Source organism: Panthera leo, chromosome A3 (assembly GCF_018350215.1).
Source record: "Panthera leo isolate Ple1 chromosome A3, P.leo_Ple1_pat1.1, whole genome shotgun sequence".
Classification (NCBI taxonomy): domain Eukaryota; kingdom Metazoa; phylum Chordata; class Mammalia; order Carnivora; family Felidae; genus Panthera; species Panthera leo.
Genome location: NC_056681.1, coordinates 63,035,832 through 63,058,711, shown reverse-complemented (window position 1 = coordinate 63,058,711; position 22,880 = coordinate 63,035,832). Strand labels below are relative to the sequence as shown.

Sequence of the window (22,880 nt, the reverse complement as noted above, 5' to 3'; positions counted from 1 at the left end):
AAGGCTTTCAAGTGCACAATTTCAACAAAATGGTTGTGGGCTCTCAGGTTCTGAGTGTTTACAAAGTCAAGAGGCTCTTAGATGACCTGCCTTTCCAATGACCTTTGTAGAATCTCAAAATCCCACTTGTCCGTGACTTTCACTTTAAGAACTGGCTTTTCTTCAAGCTCTTTGGGTGTGAGTCAGCCCAGAGGCAAGGATTCAGTGACTTGAGGGTCCAGCTCTTGTTCTCTTGACAATAGTTCAAGATCTTGTAGTCTGCCGTTTGTGGCACTCCCCGGTCTGGCCAGACCCACTTCTCAGCCTGAAGTTCCACTGTTATTTCTGAGCCTCTACTTCAGTCAGATACATCTACCTATACCTTGAGCATTTTTTCCTTGCTTTATACCACTGTTTCTGGTTGAAACAATTTCCTGGTTTCGGCCTTCTGGGAACCATGCTTGCTTTCTTTCAATCCTTCTCAATACCAGAATCTACAGTCTTATCCTCATGTAGCCATAATATGAAGATCACTTGCATATCGTTCTTCCAGGACTGTCTTGTGCTTTTGGGGCAGCTTTTCAAATGTACTGCCCCTCTTGCCATCCAGAGTATAGGCACCCCAGAGACCACAATGACTTTTATTTCTCATGGCACCTACTATTTGTTCATTTTGAGTGCTCAGTGAATAGTTGTTTGATTGTTCAGGAGGAAGCTATTTTTTGCTACTATTTATTGAATCATTCCCAAAGCCTGTCCGCATTTATTTCTGTGATCGAATCATAGATGTTAATGATATTTATATGAAAAAGAAAATCACCTGTAGAACCAACACTAACACATACACACCATCATTGGAATAAGGGAAGTATTAAAAAAAAAACAAACCAACATTTGGAGTAAGGAGGAACTCCCATCCCCTACCCCACTCCCCTTCAGCTTGGATGTCCCAGCTGGAGCTAGATAGAACATCAGCATGTACAGAATGACATATATCCAAAAAAAATTCAAAACAAACAAAAAAGAACATTAGCACGTACAAAGGCATGGATGTGGAAATGAGTATTGAATGGTCTTGTGTTTTTATGTCTCCCCAGATGTGGTCACTCCCCTGTCTACCGCTCCCGTGAGATGGCAGCTCGTGCCTTGGTTCCATTTGTTATGGTGGATGAAATCCCCAATACCATCCGAACTCTGTTGGCCAAACTCCCCAACTCCACCGATCAGTGTTTCCGGCAAAACCATATTCATGGGACGCTTCTCCAGGTAAATAAAGTTACTTTGTGTCAAACCGCACAGGATAAACTTTGGTTTCTCACCTACTGTTTGCAGGTGAAGATTTGATACACAAGCTTTTAACTTTATCCATAGAACTCTTTTCTATTGCTGAAAAGGACTGGTATTTCCTAGGTGTGCTTTTTTCATTACAAAAATGAGTACAGCATCACATTGATTCAGTCAGATCGTCTTTTGCATTAAATCCCGTATTTTTTACTTCATGCTTTCTTTCCCATTTGTACATAGCTCTCTGAACCAGATAAAGTTCTGTCTCTTCCATCAAGTGCCTACCGACTATTCTGGGCCACCTGCTCAAGGTGAAGTTGTGAGCATTCCTTGAAAGAGAGGAAGGAGAATTAGACACATCAGGGAGAGTTTGTGCTGTGGCATCACACATAGAAATGCGAAGCCCTACTCTCCTGTTTTCTCAGTGCTACAAAAGAGACTTTTTATTTTTAATAAATATACAAATACACTTACTGCTTTTAACTTAACATTTCCCCCACAAAGGACCAAAACACAACAAATGAATGAGAAAGAAACTTCTTACCGGAACTGTCTTTTTTAAACCCTAACGATAAACTTGGAAACGGGTGGTACTCGACACATCTGTTCATGTGGCTGCTGGGGTCACTCATGTTGGGGCGGGATTGGGGGTGAGATTCAAGTATCAAGACATGTTTGTGGTTTGTGAGCAGAGTTGAGGAGTGGCCTTGAGATCCCAGTATGTGCCATAAGGTTGAGGTCTCTGCTGCCGACACGAGAGGCACCGTATAGAATGGTTAATGGCCTGGGACTCTGGAGCCAGACTGTCTCAGGGTCAGTCTCACTACTCACTGCCTGCACATCTGCAATTGTTTTTTATGTTATTACTATTATTATTAAGTTTTTTATTTTAATTACAAGATAGTGAACATACAGTGTTGTGTCTTCATTTTTGAAACAAGGACAACAGTGATATATACCTGCTAGGGATTTTGTGAAGATTAAACGAATTAAAGCATATAAAGTGCTTAGAATAGTACCTGGTACATAATATGATATATAGTTACTATTGTTATAGTTTTAATGAGCCTGTACTATAATGAAAAGTAAGATTTTTAGTAACTAATTCCCTCTAGGTGACAACGAATGCAAGATAGGCCTGTCTTCATGCCTTCCTTTCTTGGTTGTTACATATATTCAGCAAGTATTTGTTAAATTTATTAAATGCCTCCTACGTACCACTGTGTCCATCAGAACAGTGACTAAGTCGGTTCTTGCACTGAAGGAATCCAGGACAAAAACAGCCCTCTGAGAACGAGCAATCACCATGTAGTGTGCTAAGTGCTAGAGGAACACCTAGCAGGGCCACCTGACTGGTGTTGAGGGAGTCAAAGGAAAGCTTCCCAGAAAAAGTGACCTCGAAGTAAAGGCAGAAAAAGCCAAGCAAAAGGTGGAGGGAGAGCCCCCCACGCAGAGAGAATGGCATATAGCAGGGCTCAGGATGGGTGACAAGTCAGCCCATCTGGGAACTGCAGGCTTGGGTGGGATGAAGTTCTAGGTTGGCAGGTCACAAACTGGTCTCAGGACCTCTTTACCCTCTGAAAAGCTATTGTGGATTCCAAAAACACTTTTGTCTATCAATATTTAATTAGAAACTGAAACAGGAAATCTTAAAACACAAGAACTCACAAGCACACATTCCATTAGTCATTATTAGAATGCTGACATCATCACACACCTTGTAGCCCCTGGCAAACCCCACCATGTGCCGTCTGTGTGAGAAGGAGAATAAAGGGGAAAGGAATGTCTTAGTGGCATTGAGGATAGTTTGATCTTGCAGACCTCCTGAAAAGACTGCGGCCCCAAGCCACCAGAGCAGATCCTCTGGTCTATGTGGTATATATTGGGGGTCTTTGGTGGTCTCTTCAGTGCAGTCTCTCAAGCACTCATCTCCCTTGGTCCTCACTATATCTCAGTGATGATGAGAGGGCTGGAGGGTATTATCTTGGTTTTAAACGTGGGACCCTGAGGCCCATACAAGTTAGATGTCTCGATTCTCTGTCGGACACTACTCTGAAGGGAAGGAGCTGGCAATAGTGAGTAACGAAGGACATGCTTTTCAAAGATGCCTCGATTCTGCATCTGAGTTAGAGGCGGGGGTCAGATTGTCAAGCAGGAGGCAGGTAGTGGGGATCAGCCATCAGATCTTCTTTATTGCAGATCCATTCTTGGCCCAATCTTGTCAGAAGAGGTTGGGATTGCTTCTTTGGCTGGCTCGCCACTTGTACAAATGGGCCTCCCAACCTCGTTTCCCACACACAACACTAACAGGTCTGGCTTGTGTCTCACCAGTCTGCCCAGCAACAGAGCATGGTCTTCTGCTCTGTCTCTGGGCTGCCTTTGATATCTCCAATTTACTTTTTCTGTGACCTGAAGGGTGAAACACCATGGAAAAGTAAAAGCCTTGTGACTCCAGGTTGGTTGTGGCCATTGCTTTTGTTCCTGAGTGTTGGGAGGTAAAGGGAGATGTTTTGTTGAAAACAAAACAAAATAGTATGGGTGTTGGGTATCATGTTCATGTTTGTCAAACAGATTCCTGTCTTTACCCAGATTGGTTTATACCCTGGCCGAAAAAAGGAATTCAAAGGCATGTGAAAATCTTTTCTGTCATGTCCACTTGGGTGTCTCATCTGTGTTGTAATAGCTGTGTTTCACTCTGTTGTTCTTTATGGGGAAAACGCAAGGGGTTAAGACGGAAAGGGTTCTTTTTCTCTTTCCTTTCTACGGTTTATGGATTCCTTCTCCACATGGAGTTATCTTTGAAATCAGTAAAAGGCCGGGAAAAGAGGTGTTAGGGATTGAAAGGCATGAGAATCTCCATGGGACTTTCAGAGCCAGCTAAATAAATATAAAATTGTTATTTTTTTTCAGAGGGAGGAAATCATTTTGTAATCAGAAAACAAATTCTTCCACAGAACATTTTCTTGAATTATACATTTTGGCTTCTTTGAAAAATGTTTACATAAAAATATCAAACCTCAGAGTATTTCTATAGAATACCTTGAAAATGAGAAATATGCTGATCTCTGAATTTTCCGAGGCGATGGAAGAAAGACTCAAATTATAGGACGTGCATAAAAAGAAAACATATGAAAATCGTTTCTTAATCATTTTAAAAACCAGAGGTTCCTAATTGCAGTGTTGACATAGATGGAAGTAACACACATGAGAAAAGGTGAGATTATGCAGCCGGTTCATAAGAGCCAATGGTAAATGACATTAAATCTCCATAAAGGCTAGATAAGAGCCATGGACATTACCTCATTTGGGAACAACACTGGCTGGCAGGGCTACCCTGTCTTTTAAGTAGAATTAACCGTCTGTTTTTCTTGCCAAAATTCTTCATGTTGGGGCCTTAACATTATTACTAGGTTACTTATCACTCCCGAGAAATCATATTGGCATTAAAAAAGTTCTCTTGTGTTGAAGAAGAGTTTTGGCCAATGATTATGAGGTAGGATGTATTCTGATTTTGGGGCACTTAAGTCACATTTTGGTGTCTCATAAGGAAATATATACCATTTGAAATACAAGTTTGAATTTTGAGTTATTTTCATTTTCTTTTTCTTTTTTAAGCTTATTTATTTATTTTGAGAGAGAGCATGCTCATATGCACGTGCGAGCTGGGGAGGGGCAGAGAGAGAGGGGGAGAGAGAGAATCCCAAACAGGCTGTGAGACAGCACAGAGCCCAACTCGGAGCTTGATCCCACAAACTGTGAGATCATGACCTGAGTCAAAATCAAGAGTTGGGCGCTTAACCAACTGAGCCACCCAGGTGCCCTGGGATTTTTTTCATTTTCTATTTTGGTTCTTTTTCTCATGATATAAACACACAAGCGGTGGTCCCTACTCTTTCTTTACCTAAGCTCTCTTATATGAGTAAGGTGAAAAGACAGTTGAGGTAATTCAGCCTCTGTTGAAGCAGAAGAACCACTTTTGCATTTCTCTGAATGAACATTCTAGGCAAAGGTATTCTTTTTTCTTCAGTTAATCCAGACAATCTCCATAGTTCTAAACACCCCTTTGCTGGGATTAAATTTTCTCAGTCTTTACCAGAAGAATCTGTTGAACACCGTGTTTAATTCTCTTACTCCTCCGTCCCCTCCCCCTACCCAAATTGGGAGCTTTGATGTTTGCACTTTGGGAATCCTGAGCCACTTTTCTGGCTGTGGAGCTGAGCGGCGGTATTGGACTTTTGGGTTGACATGAAATATTAACCGGAGATGGACTTCAGACAGCCTAAGCCCACACATTTGGTGAGTTTGCCATAAGAGAAGTAAAATGAACGTTTTGAGCACCACCTGTATGCTGCATAAAATGAATGTGTGATTTCATTAATACTCTCAGCAATCCTGCAAGGTGTTTAGAAAATGGTACCTCCTGCTAATTGATGTGAATAACAACTTTTTATGTCTTAGGGAAACCAAGCAAAGAATCCAGCTTTGCTTTGTCTTTAATCCCTTGTCCCTGAGTCCTGAAATCTGATTTGATGCTAGAAACAAAGTAAGTCCATTGGTATTAGAAAGACAGAGGAGGTATTAGAAGACACCTGGATGGCTCAGTTAGTTAAGTGTCTGACTCTTGATTTCGGCTCCAATCATGATCCCAGGGTTAGGAGATAGAGCCCTGGGTTGGGCTTTGCACTGAGCGCTGAGTGTGGAGTCTCTCTCTCTCTCTCTCTCTCAAAAAAAAAAAAAAAAAAAAAAAAGACAGAGGGACAGAGGAAGTCACTGACACCCTGAGAGGCTACAACCAACTAGTAAGACATTTTTTTTCGTATAGTTGACACGCAATGTTACATTATTCTCAGGTTTTCAACGTAGTGATTCAACAACTCTATACATGATGCTGTGGTCACCACAAATGTAGCTACCATCTGTCCCATTACATCACTGTTACAATATCATTGACTATATTCCTTATGCTCTGCCTTTTATTCCTGTGACTTAATCATTCCATAACTGGAAGCCTGTATCTCCCACTCCCCTTCATCCATTATGCCCATCCCCTACCCTCCTCCTCTTTGGCCACCACCAGTTTGCTCTCTATATTTACAAGTCTGTAAATATTTATTTACAAGTCTGATGCTGCTTTTTGTTTGTTTATCCATTGTGGTTTTGTTCGTTTTTTAGATTACACTTGAGAGTGAAATCATAGCAGTTTTGCACCTTCCCTCCCTCCACCCATCTTTTTCTCATGATTTCTCTTTGGTGTCTCATTTAATAGTCTTAAATACATTAAATCGTCTAAAAGTACAGAATCCTCCATTGGTACCTCGGTTATAGGCAGGCATGAAGTTGCCATACCTTCTGTCATCCTTAAGAGTGTGAGACAAAACACTCAGACATGGATACCCACAGAAATTGTGGGTTCTAAGCCTAGGAGCTGCAGGGCACATGAAAAAGAGGTCAAGATTGAATTCAATTCAGCACACTCAGTGGTTTGCATACCCAGTTCTAGGTACAGGTGAAGACATAAGTTTGCCTTTCTAACCTCCCAGGGAGGGAGCTGTGGGTTAGAAGCCAAGCGAGCCAGCCAAACCCTCGCACCAGGGAGCATATGAATAACAGAAATGAAGATGAGGCAAGAGAGAAAGCTGCCAGATATGGAATCAGGCATGAGGGAGACTGAGACTAAGATAACATTCTGCTTGAATCTAGAACACTCTGTTTTAGGCCTAGAGTTGGGATCTTTATGGGTGTGAGAACAGCTGTGCAGGGATGGGCAGGACAGCAGGAGAACAAAAGTAGAGGTGGATCTTGGCATTACCTTTGTGAAACAGAAAAGCAGAAAACCTGGAAAGAAATAAAGGTAGGTCAATTCAGCCAGCCGCTTCTCTGAAGGAATCACTGTTCAGGAAACAGGGATAATACCGACCGTCCTTGACTCTGTGCCATGGAGAGAAGTAGTGGAAACAAAAAGAAAACCAGTGATAGAGGTAGTCTTAAGTATGAATTCTGTCAGTGTTTTCTAAATATAAGGAAATGAGTGTTTTAGAAAAAAGTGTATTTTTTACTAAGTGTTGTACTAAAACTTACAATCAAATTTAAAAGAATGATCCACTCCATCTTTTCAAATTGTGACCATAAGATAGCACCTTATGCTTGAAAAATTGTATCTTTTTTGTATTTCTTAAAAGTACAAAATTGTGAAACATAAAGCAGAGTCCTCAAGCTGCCTAGAAATAGAACATTACTTGATAGATTCCATTTGGTGACTTAAGGTTGGCCTGTCTCCATTGTTTACTTTATGCACGGAAAATAAAATTTCAGAATGGAAAGTAAAAACAAAAGCATGAAATTATGCTGATGTTGTAAGTTATAAATGGATTGCTGGTCAGTGTGCTTTTTTTCTGGAATGAGTCATAAAGAAAGTGCTCACTTTGGTCACTGGTGGCCAGATTCATTCTCTCTGAGGACTGGTGTTTGTCCGAAAGGAGGAAAATCTAAGTTGCTAGGAAGGTCTCCAGTCCAAGAAGGCCGAGCTTCTCCAATGCTGTGCTTGTACATGCTTCAAGTATTGACTGATTCCTTCAGCTCCCAGCGAGTCTGAGTAGGGCCTGGCAGGGCTGGGGGCTCTAGGCCGTCACCTGCAGCTGGGAGCAGTCGCATCTGTTTGTCCCAGAGTGCCAAAGAAAGATTATTTTCTATGTGTGTGCCTTGACGTGAAAAGGATTGGGAAGCACTTTAATTTAAAAAAACAAAACTAAACTAAACCTTGTTAAATCTTACCTTTTGGCAATATATTCCTTTCTGGATGTAAGCCCAGAAAAGTCATTTTTAATTAAAAAGCTACTTTGGAAGATGAATTAATCCTTTCCTTATAAATATCAAAAGGCTTTTATTTGGTATGTGTTACTTAGGGAGCTTTCTCTGGGTGTAGGAGACAGCCCTTCGCTGCCAGGTCTGGAGCGTTGATGATAGTACACGGTCATTGTCACCAGCCAAAGTGCTACTGCTATTTTGTAGTGCTCTGAACTCATAGTCTGTGGAATTTATAGATTTATCAGAAGATGTGCTACCGTTTGGGATAGAGTGAGGGAAGTAATAGTGTAAAGAATATATATATTATATACACACGCCAGTTACTGAATCTTATATACCGGGGTGTGTGGATGTTGAGTGCCTTTGGAGGCTCTTCTGAGTGATGGATATTACTCCCATTGTACTAATGAGAAGACTGAGGGCGAGAGGGGTTATGAGATTTGACTAAAGTTATGCAGGGATCAATTAGAAAAAGCAGAGCCGGGATTCAGAGCTTTCAAGCTTCTGTGGTTAATTGCCATGCTGTACCACTTCTCAGGATGAGGGAAAGAACATTCTCAGGCTAGAGTGACTCTCTCTGAGGCCTTCAAGGTGTGGAGTGAAATGGAAGTTGACATCGTCTACTGATTTGTGCCTTCTGTTGGTTGAGTACCAACTACATGCCAAACCCTGTTCTAGATACTTGGAATACATCAGAGAACCAAGGAGACAGATCCTTGCTCGCAAATATCGCTGGTCTCACCGACCTTGCAGTCTAGAGGCAGGGAGACAAACCAGAGCAAATGATAGTATCATATAATTTATTATAATAAATAAATTGTATCATTTACTGGAAGATAATACTTTTGTGGACAAAAAGAACAAGCAAAGTGGGATAAAGGGAATCAGGGGCTGGTAAGAGAGGCCAGATGACAGTATCAAAGGAGGTGTCAGAATAGTTGTTGAGAAGGTAGCATTTGAGCAAATCCCATTAATAGACAAGGGGAAACTTTTTTTTTTTAAATAAAGGGTAAACCCCTTTTCTCCTGAAATTGTGTTTGTTACACATATCTGTATGTTCAAGATTACCTTTAACTATAAAAAGTGCTAACAGAGTAGGCAGCAAGCAGTAGATAAACAAGGTGTGGAAGGACACTATTATTTTAGAAACTGGAATGCTGTGTAAAATCCCTGTGCTATACGTGCAGATTACTGGGGACTGTGTGAAGGCATTTCCCTGTACAAGCAAGGCAGTCTGTCTCCATTCTTGTGAGCATAGGTAAAGAGGAAAGTATCTCCCATAATCTCCTGTTTCCCAGGATGATCTTCCCTTTGACTCTCTGTCCTTAGGCCCTAGAGACGTGGAGTAAATAGAGAGAATGTTTACTTACTCTTTTATTTAGCACATGCTTACTGAGTGGTAATTAAGTGCATAGTACTATGCCAGGTGCCATGGAAGGTACAAAGAAAAGTTAATATGTAACATGTTCTCTGTTCTCAAGAGGCTTATGAGCTGCCTTGGAAAACAAGCCATCGATACCGCACACAATTACACAGAAATACATGGCTGTGGCGTGTGCCAGGCAGGTGGCTGAGGACACGCATCTGAGAGAAGAGCTCAGAGAAGGCTTTGTGAGGACACCGCGTCTTAGGATAAACCTTTCAACAATTTCCTGTTGTTGACAGGGACTTGATGTGAGCCGAGGCACGGAGTGGGGCATGCAGAAGGTGTTTGTGACAGTGGGTTAGCCTCCCGGGTCCCGGAGTGCACTGGGGAGGTGGGCTGTGTGATGGTAAGGTGGGCACGGGTCAGCAGCATCAGAGAGACGACAAACGCCAGGCCCGGGCATTCACAGCGTGTGAGCCATGGCCTTCAAAGTGAAGTGTGGAAGAATAGGTTGGCACGTTATTTTTCTCCCTTATCCCTTTGACTACTATTTTAGAGCAGACGTGTAATAATGTACATATCAACAGACTGGCATATAATTTCTAAATAAGTATATAAAAGCTGGGAACATGTGCTCGAAGAAGTGACTCCACATAAGTAGGAGCTCGGACTCTGGAGCCAGCTTGTGTCCGTGCACATCCTTTCTCTGCTGCGTCCCAGCCGTGTTATTCTGGGTGAGTTGAAATCTGCACCTCCCCCGTCCGTCTTCCTCGGTAAATGGGAAGGTACCACAGCCTCATAGGTTGGTCGTGGGGATTAAACGAATTCGTATAGGAGTGGTGCTCGGCATCGTCTCTGGCAGAGTCAGGTGCCCAGGAAGTGTTAGTCAGTTCTGTTCCGACCTGTGCTGCTGCAACCACCGCTGTCACAGCCACCCCCGAGAGGGGTTTACGATCCAAGAGTGCCAAGACCACTGGTACTGATGGTGAGTGAAAGATTTTGCACTAAGAAAAGCCGTGTTGTAGAAAAACGAACGTTGTGCATTGAAGTAATGCTGTTCACAACATGAGGATTCCTGTCGATAGGTGTGTGTGTAAGAGAGAAGTAAGTCGATTTTCGGCAGTTTTGACTTAATGTGTTAGCATGCTTCACAAAGAGGTTCCTTTGGTCAGTGTTCTCTACCTTCCTGTAGATCATATTAAAGATTATAAGACCAAGAGTAGTTCTGATTTTTGAGGGTCGAGTTCCTGCCTAGCGGGCCGTTACTCCTTGCACCTGTTCTGTTTTGAATTACAGCCCCTCCCTCAGACTCCATCACAAACCTGATGAGTCAGGAAAGGAACACCGTCACATTGTCCCAGACAAAGGAGGCTTTCATCATTCAGAGGGGGAAATTTGAAGTTCATAAAGTGAAAGGGGGTTATGGGATCCTCCTAGATAGATTAATCTAGCACTTCTCCAAGTTCATTTTTCATCTTGGAAGACAAACTTTCCATCCTCTCCCAGCCTTATTGTTTGGGACTTTTTGTGACTAAAGATAATTCTGAACGTACTTTAAAAACTACAAAGCAACAAAACATCATTACGGGCACGCTAGCAGGCTCCTGTCATTTCCCAGAATTTCTATAAAATATCTGATGGTATATCGTCCTGTTATGTGGTGCGATTTATTGGGTCAGTCTCCATCCCATGAAAATAGCATTATTTGTTGTTTGCTCTCAGCTATGTCAGTCAAACAGTAATACCTTACCGTTTTTATTGTGGAAGCATTTTTGAGCTTGCAGAGCATATGTACTTGTTCCATTGCCCTGGGATTTATTTAGAGCACCCAGCATATTTCTGTTACTGAGGACTAAGTTGGCTGTTCAAAAGCACTGTGGTTGAGTATAGCCAGACAATTTGGCATCCACTCCCGAGGCCTGAAGTAAAATCAGCTCATGGGCCTAAAGGAAAGTATAAATAAGTAATAAAACTCTTTCTATTTTAAGCCATATTGTCGTTCATGACATTCTTCTGTTTCCCTGTACTATGTACCTCCCTCCTCTCTAACCCTGTCCTTCCATGGCAGGATTTCTCAGCGTTGGCACTGCTAACATTCTGGGCCTGGTAATTCTTTGTTGTGGGGACTGTGCTGTGTGTTGTAGTATGTTTGGTAGCATCTTCCCGACAGATGCCTGTAGTACCCACCCTCCCAGCTGTGACAGCAAAAATGTCTGCAGACATTTCCACCTGTTCCGTGAATGGAAGCAAAATTGCCCAAGGTTGAGAGCCTTTGTTGCACAGTACCTGTAGATTTTCTCCACCATCCTGTGTGGACAAGGTGTGCTGCTGCTCTTTTAAATACTGATGGTCAAAGAAGAAACCATTCCTGACCCATGAACAGATTGTTGGCCCAACAGACGACAATGAGCTGGACACAGGAATAAGAGAAGGGGAGGAGCAACCCAAAACAGGCTGGAAATCTCAAAGGGAGCACCTTTCTCCTCCCGGTCTCTCTCTCTGCTGGAAAAATGCTGTGGACGTGTAAGCCAACACACTTTCAAAATCCTAGCTTTTTATAGTTGGCTTTGTGTCCCTGTCCCAACCTGCCCCTGATCCCCTTGCATAACGTATAGTTGAAACATTTCTGCCTTCCCCAGACTCAGGGAGCATGATAAAATTCTAGGTTCTATTTACCTAAGGGAGCTTTGGAAAATAACACATAATTAGAATTTCCTCACTTCTGTTTTTTGAAATGTTAGTGTATTTTTATTACTGGGTACAATTGCTGTCTCTTTCATTGAGCCTGTCTTGGGCTGGAGGCAACAGGGTGTGTGGAATGATCTTCTCTAGGAACAGAGGTTCTGTTGAAAACTTAACCTAGGACATCAAAATTTTAATTTTGAGTTAAACACAAAGCTTTCTCCAGACCACCAGATTCAGACCTCAAAAAGGAAACTGGAGGATAAATCTAGATGAAGGTGCTAGAAGTACATAGTGAAGACAATAATTATATTAACTGTATTTTCAAAAAGCTCTTAAAAATTGTATGTGTCTCATATGTCAACGTCTAGAAAGCCAATAGTAAATCTGTACCTTGACTCTCAAAAATGTGACAATATATAAAAAATAAGTTTTCAAAGCATATCCTTAACACCTCTTTTCAAAATTATCAAATAATTCTTGTGTGTGCTTCTTTGTTTAAAAGGATTTAACTACAGATATTCAAGTGGAGTCTTACTTTCTGTTTTTAATTAAAGGCAATGGTTGAAAAAATAAGCAAATTAAATCTTAATTGAATTTCTCTTGTTGCTGTCAATAACAAGAACTTTCTGTGCCTTCTCTTCACATCCAGAGATATGAACGGTTGATAATTGGGATAACGGTTTGCACCTGTGAATGTTTGGTAATTTTTTTTTTCTTCAAACTTATGCATAGTTAATTTATCAGTCACCCTGTTAGGTTAATTATAGATTTTGACATCAAAATATAAAGAGTTAGTAAGAATACAGATCCAGGGTCATGAAAGTCCTTAGAACAAACATACGGACAATGGCATGCTTTTCCCCATTTTAGTAAGAAGTCCATTCAAGTTGACCACTGTTGAGTTCCTATTTCTTTTGAAATATACATTCATTGACATCCCTTTTCCAAATGTCTTGTTACTTTGCAAAACTACCGTTGGATGAGGAAGTCCACCAAAGTCATCCACAGAGTTTTTCCTGTCTAAATTGGTAAGAAGAAAAAGTCCTTCTCTTATATACATGTGGGTTTTTTTTTCAGCCTTATTTGCATACAGCTAATATATAACGTTGTATAAGTTTGTGTACAATGTAATAATTTGATATATGTATATATTGCAAAATAATTTCCACATTAAGGTTAGTTTAGCACATCCATCACCTCATATAATTACAATTTTGTTTTTGTGGTGAGAACTTTTAAGATGTACTCTCTTAACAATTTTCAAATATACAATACAATATTGTTAACTATAGTCACCATGCTCTTACATTACATCCCCAGGCCATATTCATATTATAACTGGAAGTTTGTACCTTTTGACCACCTTTATCTATTACCCTCCACCCCACAACCACTACTCTGCTATTTCTAAGAGTTTGAGTTTTTTTTTAGACTCCACGTATCTAGTGAGATAATACAGTATTTGCTTGCCCTGTTTGAGTCATCTTACTTAGCTTAATGCCCTTAACGTGCATCCATGTTGTTGCAAATGGCAAGGTTTCCTTCTTTTTTGTGGCTGAATAATATTCATGCGTGTGTAAGTGTGTATGTGAGTGTGTGTGTATGTATGGCACATTTTCTTTATCCGTTCATCCATCAGTAGATGCTTAGAGGGGCATGTAGGTGGTTCATTCGGTTGAGTGTCTGACTCTTGATTTTGGCTCAGACCATGATCTCACATTTCCTGAGCTTGAGCCCGACGTCAACCTCCATGCTGTCAGTGTGGAGCCTGCTTGAGATCTTCTCTCTTCCTCCCTCTTTCACTGCCTCTACCCCCTTCTCAAAAATAAATAAATAAACTTAAAAAAAAATGGACACTTAAGTTATTTCCATGTCTTGGCTAATGTAAATAATGCTGCAGTGAACATGAGGGTGCAGATATGTCTTTGAGATAGTGATTTCCTTCACATATATTCCCAGAAGTGAAATTTCTAGATCATATGATAGTTCTATTTTTAATTTTTTTAAGTTTATTTATTTTGAGAGAGAAAAAGCACAAGCGGGGGAGAGACAGAAAGAAGGAGAGAGAGAATCTGAAGCAGGCTCTAGGCTCTGAGCTGTCAGCATGGAGCCCAATGTAGAGCTTGAAACCATGACTGTCAGATCATGATCTGAGCTGAAGTGGGACACTTAACTGACTGAGCCACCCAGGTATCCCTATGTTTAATTTTTTTTATCGTATTTTTTAAAGTAAGCTTTATACCTGGAGTGGGGCTCACACTCACAACCCTGAGATCAAGAGTAGTATGCACACTCTACTGACTGGTGCTCCTCGATTTTTAATTTTCTGAAGAACCTCCATAGTGTTTTCCATAGTGGCTGTACCAGTTTACATCCCCACCAACAGTGCACAAGGGTTTTCCTCATCAGCATTGTGTTAACTCTTGTCTTTTTGATACTAGCCATTCTAACAGGTATGAAGATATCTCGTTGTTTTGATTTGCATTTCCTTGATGATAGTGATGCTGATCACCTTTTCATGTACCTATTGGCCATTTGAATGTCTTTAAAAATTTTTTTTGATTACATTTATTTATTTTTGAGAGACAGAGTGAGACAGAGCATGAGCCAGGGAGGGGCAGAGAGAGAAGGAGACACAGAATCCAAAGCAGCCTCCAGACTCTGAGCAAGCATTCAGCACAGAGCCCGATGCGGGGCTCAAACCCACAAACCACGAGATCATGACCTGAGCCAAAGTCGGACACTTAACCGACTGACCCACCCAGGCACCCCTTGAATGCCTTTTTTGGAGAAAATGTCCACTGAGGTCCTTTGTTTATTATTCAATTGGATTATTTGGGTTTTTTTGCTTTTGAATGGTACGAGTTCCTTATATATTTTGGATATTAACCCCTACTCAGATACGTGGTTTGCAAATATTTTCTCCCTTTCCATTTTGTTGATTGCTTCTTTCACTCTGCAGAGCTTTTTGGTTTGATGTAGGCACACTGGTTTATTTTTGCTCTGGTTGTTTGCACTTTCGGTGTCATATCCATAAAGCATTGTCAAGATCAGTGTCAAAGAGCTTTTTTCCCTGTGTTTTCTGCTACAGGTTTTGTGGTTTCAGGTCTTATGTTTAAGCCATTAATACGTTTTTTGTGAGTGGGGTAAGATAGGGGTCCATTTTCATTCCTTTGCATGTGAATATTCAGTTTTCACAACATCATTTATTGAATAGAATATCTTTTCTCCATTGTACTCTTGGCTTCCTTCTCAAATAATAGTCGACCCATATGCTTGGGTTTATTTCTGTGCTCTTGAGTCTGTTCTCTTGGTCTTTGTGTCTGTTTTTATGTCAGTACCATACTGTTTTGATTACTACAGTTTTGTAATACAGTTTGAAGTCAGGAAGTGTGATACCTACAGCTTTGCTCTTTCTCAGAATTGCTTTGGCTATTTGGGGGTTTTTTGGCTCTATACAAATTTTAGGATTATTTTTTCAATTTCTGCAAAAAACTACCATTAGAATCTTGAGGGATTGTGTTGAATCTGTAGATAGCTTTGGACTTTTAACAATATTAATTGATTAATTAATTAATGACTTTTAACAATAATACATCTTCCAATCTATGAACACAGGATATCTTTCCCTATCTGTGTGTCATCTTCAGTTTCTTTCATCTGCCTTACAGTCTTCAGTGTACAGACCTTCAATCTCCTTGGTTAAGCTTATTCTTAAGTATTCTACTGTTTTTGATGCTTTCACAAATAGGATTGTTTTCTTTATTTCTTTTTCAGGTAATTCATTGTTAGCGGATAGAAATGCAACCAATTTTTGTATGTTGATTTTGTATCTTGAAACTTTACTGAATTCATTTAAGTTCTAACAATTTTCGGCAAAGTCTTTAGGATTATCTCTATGTGAGATAATGTCTTCTGCAAACAGAGACACTTTTACTTCTTTCCCAACTCAGATGCCTTTTATTTCTTTTTCTTGCTGATTGCTCTGACTAGTACTTCTATTACTATGTTAAATAAGAGTAGTGAGTTGGCACTCTTGTCTTATTTCTAATCTTAGAGGAAAAACTTTCAGCCTTTCACTTTAAGTATGATGTTAGCTGTGACTTATCATATATGGCTTTATGATATTGCGATACATTCATTCTCTACCCAATTTGTTGAGAGTTTTTATCATGAATGGACGTTGAATTTTGTCAGATGTTTTTTCTGTGTCTATCAAGATGATCCTATGATTTTTATCTTTCATTCTATTAAGGTGATGTATCATATTGATGATTTGCCTATGTTGAGCCATCCTTGCCTCTCAGGGATGAATCCCACTTGATTATAGTGTAATCTTTTTAATGTGCTGTGGAATTTGGCTTACTAGATTTTGCTGAGTAGTTTGACATCTATATCAGGGATGTTGGCCTGTAGTTTTCTTGTAATGTCCTTACCTGGCTTTGGTATCAGCATAATGCTGGCCTTGTAAAATGAGTTTGGGAGTGTTTCCTCCTCTGCAGTTTTTAGAAAGAGTTTGGGAAGGATTGTCATTAATTCTTTTTTAAATGTTTGGTGGAATTCACCAGTGAATCTTTCTGTCCTGGGCTTTTCTTTGTTGGGAGGTTTTTGGTTATTGATTCAATCTCCGTACTCATTATTTGTTCAGATTTTCTGTTTCTTCCTGATTCAGTGTTGGTGGGTTTTAGGCATATTTCTAGGGATTTATCCATTTCTTCTAGCTTGTCCAATTTGTTGCCATATAGTTGTTCATGCCTTTCTTATTTCTTTGCTCTGTTTATTCCTGTACTCCACTGGACCCTCAGATAGTATAATGCATTTCTTCAACAAAATCATGGATGCATCCAGTTCTTAGCACAGTGCTGACCATTCTGACTTCCTGGCTACCCTGGGCTCCCTCCACCATGTTCCACACTTGAACCTTTGCTCTTAGATTATTAGGTTTAATCTTTGCTCTTGTATTTCATTTGTCTTTTCCCAATTAATAGTTCTGCTTAATGTAACAGTGGATGAAAGAGAAGGCTCTGGAGTTAAGACTATCTGGATTCAAATCCCAGTTCCACTGATAGCTTAGAGTTATTAGCCTTTGTTTTCTCCTCCATAAAATCGAGAAAGAAATCATTTTCTGGGGCTACTTGTGAAAATCAACACAGATTAAGATAAAATGGAGTGTCTCTAATAGCCAGATCTTCTGTCTCCAGGAGAGAGCAGGGAAGAATGATTTTTAGGGCAAGAAGGGGAGGGGGAGGTGGGTCTTCTGAAACTATTTTAAAGCCTCCTTGGTCATGACCTCTGTGTGCAGGTGAGTTTTGGGGTCTCTCTGTGCACGGGTGGGTTTTGGGATCTTTCTTGAGTGGAGTATGCTGCTGGGGATTCCTAGCAAGTCTAAATCTCCTATGTGTTCTTTTTTCCTTTTTTCTTTTTCTTTTTCTTTTCCTTTTCTTTTCTTTCTTTCTTTCTTTCTTTCTTTCTTTTTTTGCTAAATGAGGTAGACTTATCTTCCTGCTTCATCTTCCACTTTTTTTCCTTATTAATGAAAGGAATGTGTGTTATATACTTGAATTAATAGCACTCTGGAGCAGTTGTTAGGTATATACAGGTATCAGATTTTAATATTGGACCCATGTTCATAACTGAATAGGTAATCCTCTATTTTCTCTAGGCTCTTGGTCAGTCTCCTATTTGAGATGTCTTTTTAATCTTCATAAAGTAAACTTTCTGGTGAGGGGGATATCTTTCATTAACTTTCTGAGAATTATATTTCCAAAAAAAGATCTAAAGTTATTTGGTTATTTTTTATATCAAATGGATTTAGTGTGTTTTCTTAATTGTGACTTTGAAGAGTTTGTAAGTGCCAGAAAATTCTATCACCTTTGTTAATCTTCAAAGAAATCAGTATAATTAACATCTTAAATGTGCTGTTTGATATTTTTTTCCTTATGCACTACTTGAGCCTTTTAAAAGTGTCTTTATTTCATGTAGATGGTAAGACAGGTTTTACTTGTAAGTTTAAGTCAGTTTATAGCAAATAGACTTTATGCCTTTCCTTTCTTCTATTATAGGATATATAGTAATTTTTATATCTAACACATTGTTTCTGAAATGTAGTTTCGGTTTTCTGTTTTGTAATTGATTTTTTCAAGTATGTGAGACACTTACTAGTCCAGTTCGCAAACTATTCTTTTCCTACTGAAAAGCAGTTTTCCTTGATCAATCTGTTTGAGAAAAAACTTAGTCATCAAGTTTGATTTTCAAATGTGTATTTAGAGACCAGAGATACAAGGCAGTAATTTGTTTTAAAATTTATGATGGAGCATATGCTCCTATGTGTGTGGGTATGTGCGTTCAGAATTAAGGTGCTAGAAATTCAAGTCCCATGTTCTTCAAAGGAAGCTCTGATGGTGTATTATAGATGTCATATAATCCAGGGCCACCAAATCAAAAGGTACCAGGTGGTAGATTTCTTTTTTTTTTTAAGTTTATTTATTTATTCCCCTGCATGAGCAGGGGAGGGGCAGAGAGAGAGGGAGAGAGAACACCAAGCAGGCTCCGTGTTGTCACTGCAGAGTCCAACATGGGGCTCAACCGTGAGATCTTGAGCCAAAATCGAGTCAGATGCTCAACCAACTGAGCCACCCAGGCACCTTCAGGAGGTGGGTTTCTTTTCTTTTTTTAAATTTTATTTTGTTTTTTAATTTACATCCAAGTTAGTTAGCATATAGTGCAACAATGATTTCAGGAGTAGATTCCTTAGTGCCCCTTACCCATTTAGCCCATTCCCCCTCCCACAACCCTTACTAACCCTCTGTTTGTTCTCCATATTTAAGAGTCTCTTATGTTTTGTCCCCCCTCCCTGTTTTTACATTATTTTTGCTTCCCTTCCCTTGTGTTCATCTGTTCTGTGTCTTAAAGTCCTCATATGAGTGAAGTCATATGGTATTTGTCTTTCTCTAATTTCGCTTAGCATGGTACCTTCTAGTTCCATCCATGTAGTTGCAAATGGCAAGATTTCATTTTTTTTGGTTGCCAAGTAATACTCCATTGTGTGTGTGTATATATATATATGTACACACACACGCCACATCTTCTTTATCCTTTCGTGCATCAATGGACATTTGGGCTCTTTCCATACTTTGGCTATTGTTGATAGTGCTGCTATAAACATTGGGGTGCATGTGCCCCTTCAAAACAGCATACTCGTATCCCTTGGATAAATACCTAGTAGTGCGATTGCTGGGTCATACGGTAGTTCTATTTTTAATTTTTTGAGGAACCTCCATACTGTTTTCCAGAGTGGCCACACCAGTTTGCATTCCCACCAGCAGTGCAAAAGAGATCCTCTTTCTCCACATCCTTGCCAGCACCTGTTGTTGCCTGAGTTGTTAATGTTAGCCATTCTGACAGGTGTGAGGTGGTGTCTCATTGTGGTTTTGATTTGTATTTCCCTGATGATGAATGATGTTGAGCAGTTTTTCATGTGTCAGTTGGCCATCTGGATGTCTTCTTTGGAGAAGTGTCTATTCATGTCTTTTGCCCATTTCTTCATTGGATTATTTGTTTTTTGGGTGTTAAGTTTGATAAGTTCTTTATAGATTCTGGATACTAACCCTTTATCTGATATGTCTTTTGCAAATATCTTCTCCCATTCCGTCGGTGGCCTTTTAGTTTTGTTGATTGTTTCCTTCGTTGTGCAGAAGCTTTTTATTTTGATGAGGTCCCAGTAGTTCATTTTTGCTTTTGTTTCCCTTGCCTGTAAAGACGTGCTGAGTAAGAAGTTGCTGTGGCCAAGATCAAAGAGGTTTTTGCCTGCTTTCTCCTCGAGGGTTTTGATGGCTTCCTGTTTTACATTTAGGTCTTTCATCCATTTTGAGGGTGTTTTTGTGTATGGTGTAAGAAAGTGGTCCAGGTTCACTCTTCTGCATGTCGCTGTCCAGATCTCCCAGCACCACTTGCTGAAGAGACTGTCTTTATTACATTGGGTATTCTTTCCTGCTTTGTCAAAGATTAGTTGGCCATACGTTGGTGGGTCCATTTCTGGGTTCTCCATTCTGTTCCATTGATCTGAGTGTCTGTTTTTGTGCCAGTACAGGAGGTAGATAGATTTTTGAAGAAAATCAGTACGAGTGCCCTTCACTGTCTCCTCTCTAAGCAGTGGTGAGGCTCTGGCTCGGGTATCTCACTCCTCCTCCAGACTCCATGGCCTCATTAGGGCCATATTGTTTTGCAAAAGTGTCCTTAAGACTCACGTCATCTGTTTGATATGAATGTATGATTTACTTTGTTAATCTTCCTTTGTCATAGCTTTTCCTTTGTCATTTCTCTAATGTTTACTCTTTTTCCCTCCTGAAGGAGAGCACAGAGTGTGTAGAGATGCACAGTCCCCAGCTGTCTGTCCATTTCAGAAGTTAAATCTCAGGTATCACCTCATCAATCACAAGGAGTGTAGTCATTTTTGAATTCCTGTAAAGAAGGTACAGATGATCTCTGTGTGTGTGTGTGTGTGTGCGCGCGCACGTGTGTAGTGGTGGTAGAGGCCTAAAAACATCTACAGGTTAGTTTAAAACAAAACCAGAAAGGATACCGAAGAGTCCATCTCAGAGTTTGTATTCACATTAATAGTTTTCATTATTTTGGTATAGATTTGAAGACTGAAAACACTTTCATTTTATTTTTCATCCCTGGCTGAACTTTCAAAGGTGGAATAGGTTGCTGTGGAGTGTAGTGAGCACTCATTCCCCGAGGAAGTCAAGCCCAGGCTAGAGAGCCTTGTCATTTGAGTGGAGTGCCAGACCAGCAGCATTGGCATTGCCTGGATCTTGCTGTAAACACAGAATCCAGGGCCACCCCAGACCTACTGAATCAGAATCTGAATTTTCAGGAGGTGCCCGCTTAAACTCACATGCTCATTAAAGTTTAAGAAGTACCAGTTCAAATAAGCGTTTTGCAGGATTTTGTAGTGGGCCTGTATCCCAAAGTGTAAAATAAGTATCCATAATCGATACAAATAAATAAATGTGGGAGAAGAGACAAATCTCCCATGCAGAAGAATTCCAAATAATTTATGTAGCTACTCTCCCCCCAGCTCCTCCTCTAGGAGGTGAGGCTCAGCTTCCCTTCCCTCATTCCTTGAGTGTGGGCTGCATGTGGGGACTTGCTTCCACAGACTATGGAAAGAGGGAGGCAAGGAAAATAACCCCACAGTGGAGAAAGCTGGCAAACACTACCTTTAATCTGTGTAATCAAGGCTAACACCAACAGTGATTGGTCACGATGGTTGCACGTACGAGCATGTACCCTTGTGACGATGGGATGAGAATGGCATGTCACCTCTGTGGTCTTGCTCCCCAAAACCTGGAAGCCTAGTCTAATCCAAAACACATCGAAAAACAAACCCAAATTGAGGGACTTTTTACAGCACATCTGATCAGAACTCCTCAAAACTGTTAAGATCATCAAAAACAGGGAAACAGGGAAAAAGCCTGAGAAGCTGCTACAGACCAGAAGTGTCTAAGGAGATGCGATAACTAAATGTAATGTGGTAGCCTGGATGGGATCCCGGAACAGAAGGAGGACATTAACTGAAAACGAGTGAAATATGAGTAAAGCGTGTGGAGTTTAGTTAACAGTAAGATACCAATTACTCCCTTAGTTGTGACAAATGTACCATGGTAATGTAAGATGGTGAAGGTGAGGGAATTGGGTGAGGGATGTAGAGGAATTTTGTCACATCTATAACTCACTGTAGTACACCCCACTCTCGAGTCCCCTCACTTGGAAGGACAGCTTTCCCATAGAGTATAGTGACGGGTAGAGGTAAGCCAAGCTGCATGCACCCGGATCACCAGAGCCTCTGAAAGGGCTTCTCTGGATGTCAATAACTATTGACATCGGACTTGATTCGAGTGTGGTATTTGGGCCTCGGTCGGAGTCCTCGCTGTTGACGCCAAGCAGGTGTTGATTACTCTGATTCAAAGTGGGATAGAATTAGGCCTCATTCATGTAACATGTGGCCTTCAGTAACTGAGACTGAATGTTTAGAATATGGATCTTTGTCATTGACTGGGGCATCCTAGTAAACCCCTAACATCAGCTTTATTTTGGGAAAGGGACATGATTAGTTCTGTGTCTTTTTCAGCTTTAGAATCATAGAAAACTTTGAAAATGAATTGAGTTAACTGGAGACCAATTTTGAAGATGAGGCTGTTTTCATTAAAAAAAAAAAAAAAAAGGAAGTGGGCTCAACTGTCTCAGCTGCATGTAGAAAACAAATCATCATCAGGAGGGTCTTTTAGAAAGGGGGTGGGGGGCCTACTTCAGGAGTGTAGGCAGCCGTGTCTGCGTCCCTGATAGTCTATACGGAAGAAGGCCTGTGCTCTCTGAACTGTGTCTTTACACATACCAAGAAAAGCAGGAGAGAACACTGCTGGTTATATTGTAGCACGCAAGGGACAGACCTAGAGAAGGGCTGTTCTGTTTTCTGCAAGTACAACTTTAACCATGCTGTAAATATTGGCTCTGGGAGTTTCACAACGTTGGTCCAGCGTCAGGGGCTCTTTTTAGTCTGAAATGGCTTGCAGTTGGGTGGTGTTTCTTGTGTTGGGTTGTGAACACTGACACCGATTTCACAAAACTCTTGCAAAATGCTTTTGCTTGCTTATGCTTTGTTTTATCCCTGTTCTTGGAGACCTTCCTCGCTCAGGCCCTGTGCCGATTTTCCTTTGGTGTCCTACTGCCGTCAGCAGTTCTGTAACAGGATTAAAGG

The 22,880-nt window shown here is 40.5% G+C and overlaps 1 protein-coding gene across 4 annotated transcripts in view; it reads left to right on the top strand.

Moving 5' to 3' along the window:
- The window catches only part of THADA (THADA armadillo repeat containing), a 325,833-nt gene that overhangs the window by 174,228 nt on the left and 128,725 nt on the right, over positions 1-22,880 (top strand). For all 4 annotated transcript variants that reach the window (XM_042932129.1, XM_042932128.1, XM_042932131.1 and 1 more), the window contains one exon: positions 1,077-1,245. In XM_042932129.1, the coding sequence (XP_042788063.1) occupies positions 1,077-1,245 (169 nt within the window). The remainder of the gene's footprint in view (positions 1-1,076; positions 1,246-22,880) is intronic.